Below are 10,538 nucleotides of genomic sequence, written 5' to 3' on the forward strand. Positions count from 1 at the left end.
GTACATAAGCCCTGGCCTCTCCACTTTGTCACCATTGGGGATTTCACACCAGTAATGTGTTGGATGGAAATGTTTATTTTTATTGTCTTTGAGGAACATGAAGTTTTTCACTTGCTGTGGCCCAGGAAGTCCCCTAGCCTACTGCTCAAGGGTCCACAGTCCGGGATCATCTAGACTTAAGGAACTAAACTCAGCAGCAGCTGTTTCTTGCGCCTCCACCACACTCTTCTCTGATCTACACTTTTCTTCAGGAATGTGCATGGTTACATCCATTTGAGGTGGAGATATGGATGCTGCAGTAGCTGCCAGGTCACCTGCAATCTGACAACTGGAAGATCAGGCATCTCCTCCCACTCACATCCTCACTGGGGTGAGGCTCACCGTGAACATTTGTGTCTATGTATCTCAGGAGAGCGCCTTCCTGATTAGATAGAAAAGCTTCCTTTGCTTGCTTTCTTTTTCTGAATGCTGCCCAAAAGGGCATTTTCTTCTTTCACTCATGACTGCTGTTCTGTGTCAGCTATAGTGACTCTCAACACTCAATTGAAGGGGACACATAAGCAGGCTGGTAGCAGGGCCTGAGTGAGGGAAGATATCAGTGTATTAAGGGCCTAACTGGCTCCTATTACTTCAGTTGACTGCCTGTTCTCCTCAAGTGGGTTCAGGGAAGCAGCAGGAAAGAGGAAGTTCCCTGAGATGCTGTTGTTAATCAGTCCAGGCTCCTGGGGGTGCTAGAGAGGTATATAAGAGGCTCCTCCTCCTCCTCTCTCTCCCTGCAGCTCCTGCTGCTTTCTGTTATTCCCTCTCACCTTTTCTCTTGCCTGCCTGTTATGTCTCTTGTGCCCTCCTTCCTCCAGCACAGCACTCCACCATCTCTGTGCATCTAGAGCAGAGAGAATACATATGCACCAGGAACAGACATAATTTTCTACACTCTGGGTCCTAGTGGCACCCTCCCACAGTCTAACACCTGAGGCGTCCGCCTCAGTTCACCTCATGGTAAGGCCAGCCCTGCCTAATCAGTTACTTATTATAGGTATTCTTTTCTTTAACTTCTTTTTTCCCCAGTAACTTGATGAAAACTTACCAACTTGCTGCTTTGGATAGTCATTATGTTCTAAGGAACAGGGTTAGATTCATTTTAATGGTTATAAATATTATTTTCTTCAAATATGATGCAGATACTCTATTTCTTTAAAAAAATATTTTACTTACCTCTATCTGTAACATACTAACCATTTTATGATAATAGCCATTGATGTACCTGTCTTCCATGAACTTATCTAATTCTTTCTCAAACCCAGTTATACTTTTGGCCTTTACAACATTCCCTGGCAATGTTTCACAGGTTGACTGAAGAAGTACTTCCTTTTGTTTGTTTTAAACCTGTTGCCTTTTAATTTCATTGGGTGACCCCTAGTTCTGGGTTATGCAAATAACACTGCCTCATTCACTATCTTAACACCATTTGTGATTATATAAACCTCTATCATATCTCTCCTTAGTCATCTGTTTTCTAAGCTGAACAGTCCCAGTCTCATTTCCTAACCCAAAATCATTTTTGTTGCCCTTCTCTGCACATTTTCCAATTCTAATATATCTCTTCTGAGATGGGGGCAACCAGAGGAGGGCTCATTCTTCCAGCATATTTATTTATGTAAATGTTTTAATTGTAGCCTTTTATAACTTTAGAGTGGAAATTTCACAGGTCACTAATAACAGATTCTTTTCTTCAGTCACTACGTAAGAATTTGTATTAAGTATGAGATTGGTGGGTGCACACACAGACATTGAGTTTAGGTATTGGAGATAAATATAACTGAAATCATAGAAAATTATAATAAAGAAAAGTAAAGATAACACAATGTCCCCCTCTATTGCTCAATCTTATGGAGACCATTAGAAAGGAAGATGGAAAGAACAATAAGTGGAGCACATTGTAAGTGGAAGTGAGGATTTGGCCCGCTGCCTGCTCTTGTTATTTTGTTGAACCCACTTGTGAATATAAATGTATTAGCTTTTATACCCTGAACACCCACACATGTCCAGGATGATAACTTGTTAAATTTTAGCTCCTTGCCTGTGCATGCTATCCTGAATGACCATAATTAATGTTTCAGCTCTTAACATAAGCTATTTGCATCAGTACATTTCCTAATAGTTTTAATACATCAATGTGATTAGCTCCTGTTACAAAGTCCCTAAAATTCCATTATTTCAAAAGTTGTACTGGTACTTTTGCAGTTTACACGTTTATCACAATGCACATATTGCTAAATATAATTATGCTAACTCCTATGCTATTTCTGCTAACAAAAATATAACTACTAATAGACATCGCTAGGTCTCAGCTTTATTGCCAAACTTACCTTAACATTAATAATGTTAACATTTATACTGTGTGTTTTCTGCTTGCACTTTAGCTATATTAGCTTGACTCATAAAAGTAATTTTGCAAACAATGTATACATTAAGTTTGCCTCAGAACCTCTTCAGGATCATGGCCACAGGTCAACAAATAAATTGTAGTAGGTTTAGGCCTTAACATACATTGTTATAATCTTAAATTTAATTTTAAACAAGTTTATTTTTAAAATAAAAATGTCTTTAATTTATAAAAGATCTGATTTAAATTAAAACATCTGATTTTTTTTTAAACCATCAATTGTATTCACTCATCTCAAAAGTCAAGAAATGCCAAAGGTTAAGATTTTCTCCCACAATGTTAACTCAGCTGTGTTACAAATACGTGGTGGTTTCAAATCCTGTTTTCCTTGTTAAATGTAATTTTTGTTTTTATTAATGCACACCATATAGTACAAAGGCTGTGTTGTTAAGCTGAGCTAATGTTGTGGGACAAACCATGTTTGATTTGTATTTACTGACTTTTGAATGCTTGACTTAGCAATCTTAATGTGACAATTTTTTTGAGGGAAGAGGGAGGAATTTGGTATTAAAGATGAAGCCAAAGGGGAGTTTTGCTTCAGAATTGAAGATGTTATCTTGCCCAGTCATTGCTTTTCCATATAAAAATCCAGTTGAATGGTTTGCATGGGAAAAGATTGAGTAATAGGTAAGTATAAACCATTGTTAAATGTGTGTTATTCCAGTTGATTCATGGAGAGTATGAGTCCGCTGTAGCTACCAATTAATTCTCCTTTACGGTTAGCGCTGGAGGTGCAGGGATTAATCCCCAAAGATAACTCTCAGTGGAGGCCATTACGTAAAGGACATCAGGATTTAGTTATTATTTACTTTTTTCTAGTCACCTTTATTAAATCATGCTACCTCTCTGCATTTGTATGCAGTATGTTGATATGTGCATTAATATGTGCATTGAGGTGGGCTATGTAATTTTAAGATTTCATATTGTTGCTTGATAAGTGACCTCATGTTACAAATAGAAATTCGGTATGTAATAGTGCCCAATATTGTTTTAAATGTCTGACAAACGTGTTCATTTGCCATTTCACGATGTGTGTAGCATTAGCTAAATTACATTGCTCTTACTGCAGAAGTGTGAATACTGTATTTTGCACCTTCAGCAACAAAATATCATGCATCCGGAGTCTCAGTAGGCTTCATGAGAAGAGTGTGGGAGGGTATTTTAGTCAGGGTCAAAGCTAAAAGAAAAGGCATCCAAAATCAGACTTTCCAAAACACAATATGAGCCTAATCTTGTTCAGTCAATCCATTCCAATTTTCTGTCCCAGCATCACTGTCATCCTTATTTGCTGTGAATCCTATTAACCCATTGGCTCAGATTGTCAGGCTTTCCAGATATATTAGCACACAGCAGCAAGAAAACCTAGCTCTCAGGACCCAGGGGTCAGTTAAAGTTTGAGACGTGTATTGAGATGAAGCACCTATTAAGAAAAAATACTACGGATGCTCTTATCTTGAAGGGAAGAGTACTGTGCACTTCCTAAGCTTTAGAAAATGTTTAAGGTTTTTGTGTGAGTGCAATGCAATAATTATTGGGACCAGAAATGCTCCTTTGTGGGACAATATGCAGATAGTTAGACAACTACTATGCAGTTTACATTAAAATTTTTATCAATATAAAACTTAGGGATTTTAAGGTTTAATTGTACAACTCATTTTCAAGGGAAATTCTGTGATTTACAAAGGGATGTTTAAAAATTTTATAAAGGAGGTCCTTGTGGTTGAAAGACATAAACCTAAATCCTTATTTGATATTTATTTCAGATTAATTAAATTAGAAGGATTTGGATTATTATCTGAGTAGCAATTCAGATGGATTAATCTGATGTTCTCAACAAAATATGAGAACTAAATGAAGTGACTTAAAATATGTGGGATGTACTGCATCTTGATATTCAAGCTTTTTATCCCTTCTGGTTTTGGTAAAAGTTACTTGATTTTATAACTGAATATACAAAATGGCAATAGATTTAGAAACATCCGGAATAATGTTTATCTCTGATCCTTTGTAAAAAAACAAATTATGCTCTTCCAATTAACTAGATCTATGGTTTTAAAATATTTTAGTTTACAAATTCTGAATTATAATTGCAAAGAAGCCAAGAAAACATAGATGTTTATAAGCAGCTTACGGTTTGAAACATTTGAAATTGAGATATGTAAGAACATATTGTTATACATCTTAACTCCTCTACTTTGCTTGCATATATTGCTCATTTGTACATAATTAGACTATGGGCTTTCTTTCTTTGATGTTGTGCTTTTTCCTCTTAGGTTTGGATTTATTCTTCACAAAGATGAGCCTGTGCTCCAGAAAATGGATCTTGAAACTATGTCATACATCAAGACAATTAGTTTAAAGGAGTATAATTGTATTCCTCAGTCTCTGGCTTATACACACCTTGGAGGATATTATTTTATCTGCTGCAAGCCTGATACAACTGGGGCTATTCCACCACAGCTTATTGTGGACAGTGTCACTGATTCTGTGATTGGATACAATGGTGATGTGACAGGCACGCCATATATCTCTCCAGATGGGCACTACCTTGTCAGCACTGATGATGTGAAAGGTCTCATGAGGGTCCAGTCCATTACAATCAGAGGAGAAGTACAGGATGCATTTGATATTCACACTAACTTGCACATATCTGATGTTGCTTTTCAGCCATCATTTACTGAAGCCCATCAGTACAACATCTATGCTAGTTCCAGCACACAAACTGATGTGCTCTTTGTAGAGCTCTCCTCTGGCAAAGTTAAAATGGTAAAGAGCCTTAAAGAGCCTGTCAAGACAGAAGAATGGCCATGGAACAGTAAGAACCGGCTAATCAAGGACAGTGGTCTCTTTGGCCAGTACCTTATGACACCTGCCAGGGAATCCCTGTTTATCCTGGATGGAAGACTCAATAAGTTAAATTGTGAAATCACTGAAGTTGAGAGAAGCAACACAGTAATTTGGGTTGGAGAAGCATAAGGAATCATATTAGATAATTACCGAATGAATAGTTCTACAGTACATTGCACTTAACTCCATTCTTTAAATTTAGATTGTTTTCCTTTGAAATGTAGACCCTTCTGTATCTGTCATTTGTTTGGTTCAGATACAATTTGATATTAACTTTGACATAGCAAATTATTAAAACTGTGATTACTCATCAAAGGGACTTATTACTAATGACCATCTGAGGATACATTGGTTGATTAAAATCAATATTGAAATTTATGATACACCTTAATAATGAGAGCAATTCTAAAGCTTAATTATGAAATGATGATACAATATTTTAAAGTAGTAAAAAAACAAACCTACACTTCAGGGAGTTTCAAATGACTTAATATGACCCATTGCATTTGTAAGTGGCATACTGAAATATATTTAAATTCCAGTTTGGTTTTCTTCCAACAAAAAATAAGAAGTGTTTGTGCAACCTTAAACTTCTTAAACTGAAATGTTCTGTCCTGTCCACTGTTTAATCTTTTTGTGCCTTGAAGGGAATGTCTCACAAGGAAAAGGAAGAGTAGAAATTATATAATTTATTCCCAGTGTGGCTACAGGATTTTGTGTCATTAAAAAGAAGCATTTAGTATCTCAAGTTTTTAGTCTCCATCAGGTTGTGGAGCACGTTAAGGAAAAAAATGGCAAATTATATTTGCCATTTTTTCTGTACTCTGTTTTTTGATCAGTGCAGTTTGAGAAATTTATTTTTATTGTGAGTTTTAGTTGAGATAATTTCAGTTGATAGCAGAAGTTTTACCTTTTTTGTAACAGATATAAGCGTCAAGTTACTTTGCTATCACAGGGTTGTATCAACAGGGAGTTTCAGGTCTACTAAAGAGAAACATGATGTGTATCTGCTTAGTATAAATCACACTTTGTTAAAATGATATGAAGCTTCACTGGTCCTGGCAAGAAAATTATTTTTAAAAATAATTTTGATACATGCATTTTGAAGAATTTAACATAAAACTCAGAACTGGATTTAAGACTACAACCAGTGGATAGAGTTTTTGCTTGTGCATAATGTCATGTACAAGTATTTCATAACCTTTTCCATTTGCTCAGTAGATTTTCTGCACCAAATCTCTAATTGGATTATTGAAAAAAAAAAATCCCTTGTATTTTTTTTTTTTAGTTTAACTAACCGTTACAATAAATTTGAACTGAGCTTGCGCATGTAAATGAGAATGATGAGGTTCTTAAATTTAGAACAATGTTAGCACATAGAATCAGAAAAAAACAAACATGTGACTAATCGAAGCCAGCAGTAAAACATCTATCTGGACTTACAGTAATGACATAAATATTTTCGGGTAATTTTTATTTATTTTTAATTTTCCTAAGGAATACTTATGAGCTTTTAAACTGTCCTCTGTTTACTAAAGCAATTAGAAAAAAATATTTTCTAAGTAAAATTTTGCTCCAGTTTAGATTGTGTAAAATCACTTAGAAACCTGAAATTTTCTAGCATTGTAATTGTGTGTGTATTTAGCATCCTGTGCTGTGTGATACAGTAGATCTCTCTTTAGCTTGAGGAAACTTCCTGGCAGGTAGATTTAATTAAAATAAAAATCTGCTTACATTTCTAGCTACTAAATCTGTTTTCCTTTTTTAACAATTTTTCCCATTGTGAATGAGAGCCATGTAAACTGTTACTCAATTATTTACAGTAGTCTGTCACTTATGCATTTTTCTTCTGTAACTTACACCATGTGGATGTTCTGTATGTAGAAAATGCTTGACAAAAGGAGAATAAACCCCTTAAATTTTAAACGTTCTTGACTTCAGTGAATGTTGCAATACGACCATCATTATATTGTATTGTAGTAACCTGAGGAACATATAACACTGCTTTTTATTTGAAGGCCAAGGGAGAAGAGGCTCATCTGTCTTTCATCACCTACTGCATATCATGAACGATATATGCAGCATATGTTTTTTGTTTGGAGAAACTTTACATTTGCTTTTACACAGAAAGACTCACAACTTCTATTTATCTATAAAGCATAGTGTGATTATGTCTCCAACAGTAAAGGATCCTTTGAGAAGCTGTTCCACATTGTGTGTTAGCCCCACTGTCTCATTGAAGTATAAATAAAATAGTCAATTACCAGTTTGGTCAAAGTAAATTTCTTTAAGTATTCAAAAATATTTGGTAGTAGATGGCACTTTAAGTTGTAAATTAAATATGTTAAACTTCAATTAACATAGTGGGCCAAATTTTCTGCTCATGTAAACTGGAAGAACTCAATTGGCTTCAATGAAACTACAGTAATTTATTTGAGCATCAAATCTGGCCCAGTAACTTGCTAAATTCTAGTTTAAAATCCACTATTGTAAGTATACTTGGATAAGGTAGTTGGAGCAGTTGTTTGCCTACTTTGTTCTCCCATTGTGCTGTCACAAAAGCCCACAATTTGGTTGGTTTCCAGTTGCTGATTTTAAAACGTCCTTCCAGCTTCCCTGCATCTGGGGTGAAGTTCTGCCTCCATTGAAGTCAATAGCAAAACTCCTATTACTTTGATGAAACCAAAATTCCACCTTGATGTGCATATGCAAGATACAGTAGGCAGTTTCAGATCCTTTCTTTATTGATTGTTGTTATTAACAAAGACCCAATCAACCCTATCTCTTAAAATATAGGCTAATAATGTTCTATGACTATATTTTAGCCAGGGCCTCCCACAAAAATGCAAAAAGTCCTGTGGTAAATGTTCAGATTTTTCTCAGTAACCTGTGATAAACTTTTAGGGTCTGCTCATAGATACAAATTGAGAAACCTAGTGATAACACAGAAAGGAGTCAAAAACCACATGGCATCAAATTTACAGCAAATATAATTTGCTGGAAAAGTTTATTTCTGAAAACTGAGTATATTGAAAGGACAGCACAGCATTAAAATGTGTAATTTGACGAACATGGGGTAGAATGGAGACCTCCACTGGGAATTGCTTTGAAAATCCTTAGCTTCCCATGTGTTCCAACCTGAATTATTCCAAAAGAATCCTGTACTTTTATGAGACAAAGTTCTGGCAGGGCTGATTTAGCAGTACCCAGAGAGAAGAATGAACTCCACCTGAGGCAAGGAAATCATGTTAAATTTTCCATCAGTTTGATAGGAGAAGGGAAGGATGGTGGATGCGGCGCTCTGGAGCACTTACTTTTTAATAACTTCTTCCATACCAATAATCAGTTGAAATATGATCTATCTGTCTTGTGTTGAGTAACTACATCAATGGATGCAGGGGAGGGAAGGTGGGAGGCCACTGCTGTTTCCTTTTATAAACAAGTGGAGGTATCCACTCAGAAATCTGATGGTTGTATCTTCCAACACATACACATTTCCTTCAGTTACATTTTTTCAACAGACTGCTCAGTTTCCTAAGTGTCAATTAATCACCAATTAATCCTCCCACAGAAATAGGTAAACTAAGCTCAAAACACCTACTTTAACATGTTTAATTATATCTGCTGCAAACAAGTTATTTCCAATGTGCAGACATATGGCAAAAAAGAGTATATTGGCCCAAAAACACATTTGCAAATGTCTGAAAATCTCCCATCCCATCAAAAATTCAAGCATTATTTGTTGTTCATACAATTACAGACACATTTAAAAACATTAGTGCTCATAATGATTTTTAAAGTATAGGATGAACATTATAATCATTGGGGTTTGCCTTTAGCAATGCCATCTCAGAGGTGATCTTGTCAACTAAGAAAGAAAATGTTAAGAATCATCTGGCTTAACAAGTTATAGATGGGAGACTGCTAAAGAAAATATTATTGCTATTGTAAGTGATGTGGATGGCAGTGGAATTAACATGGTGGTAGGTGGCTTTTACTGGAGGGATTGTTTGCTGGGTGAGAGCTGGGTGAGACCCTGCATATTTGTAGCTTTTAAAATCTCATAGCACTATTTGTTTTTTTAAGTCTTGAGTCTTGGCTGTACCCCAGATAGGATAATTATATTCTGCCTTGCTATATATTACCTTTCTGTTTAAATTAGATGCAGATTTTTTCTATACTTTTAAGTTTAAATGGGTGTAGTTTGCAGTGTGCTGTTAAGCAGCTGTTATTTTCCACCCAGGGATTTAAGTGATGAATGAAATTATTCTTAAATATATTTGCAAGTTATTCAGGAGACTTATAAATGAAGAATGTTGTATAAATGTCAAAGTATAATTATTAAATCCTCTTGCCCACTTAACACAATATACTTGGGTGCCCTGACTAGGCTTGTAACTGAGTTAGCAATGCCAGCTTAATTTGGGTCATTTATTTTAATTGGCAGTAAAGGTATCCTGCTAACTTTTGAATAAGGGCTGCCAATTATTCATACACGTCCTACATCATCTACTAGTGTTAACCATTCCATCCTTTTTCATTTCTACTTGTGATGTTTAACCTTTCACCTCTCATGGTATTTTGGGTAAGGATAATCACCTTAATCAATATTTCAGAAGCTCCTAAAAATACACGTTAGTTGTAAATTAGCCATAAATGTGCACCAATTCCACCATCCAGGAATACTTCCACTATTTACCTTTAGGCTTGCAATCATTCAGCCCATTCCCGGGGAGGGGGGAGGAATGTGTGAAAACAACTGAGTTTTATTGCATGTTCTGAAGGTCAACAAACTGTGACCTTGCTTGATCATATTTGTGGAAGTAAATTCCTTGCGCGCCTCAGCTAATCTTAACTGCCAATGCATTACACGAAGACAATGGTGGTATCTGACGTGACCAGCCCCAACCTGCTGAGAATTTATATATCAAAACCAAGAGCTTGAACTGCACCCAGAAATATATTGGAACTTAGAGCACATATTGAACAATGGTCTGAAGAGAAACAGCTATGTGAGTCGATACTTGTATTCTGCACCAAATGCAGTGTCTGAAAGTTGTCTTCATGTATGAATAGGGTTACCATATTTGAACATTGAAAAAAGAGGACACTCCATGGGGCCCCGGCCCCGCCCCAACTCCGCCCCTTCCCCTCCCCCGGTCCCACCCCTTTCCCCACCCCCGGCCCCGCCCAACTCCACCCCTTCCCTGTCCCCATTCCAAACCCTTCCCCAAAGTCTCCGCCC

General features: G+C 36.3%; 1 protein-coding gene across 2 annotated transcripts in view; it reads left to right on the forward strand.

Moving 5' to 3' along the window:
• The window catches only part of FSTL5 (follistatin like 5), a 561,350-nt gene extending 554,127 nt beyond the window's left edge, over nt 1-7,223 (forward strand). For both annotated transcript variants that reach the window (XM_054031073.1, XM_054031074.1), the window contains one exon: nt 4,720-7,223. In XM_054031073.1, the coding sequence (XP_053887048.1) occupies nt 4,720-5,422 (703 nt within the window). In that variant the 3' untranslated portion in view covers nt 5,423-7,223. The remainder of the gene's footprint in view (nt 1-4,719) is intronic.
• Nucleotides 7,224-10,538: the final 3,315 nt, after the last annotated feature.

This window comes from Malaclemys terrapin, chromosome 5, assembly GCF_027887155.1.
Source record: "Malaclemys terrapin pileata isolate rMalTer1 chromosome 5, rMalTer1.hap1, whole genome shotgun sequence".
NCBI lineage: Eukaryota > Metazoa > Chordata > Testudines > Emydidae > Malaclemys > Malaclemys terrapin.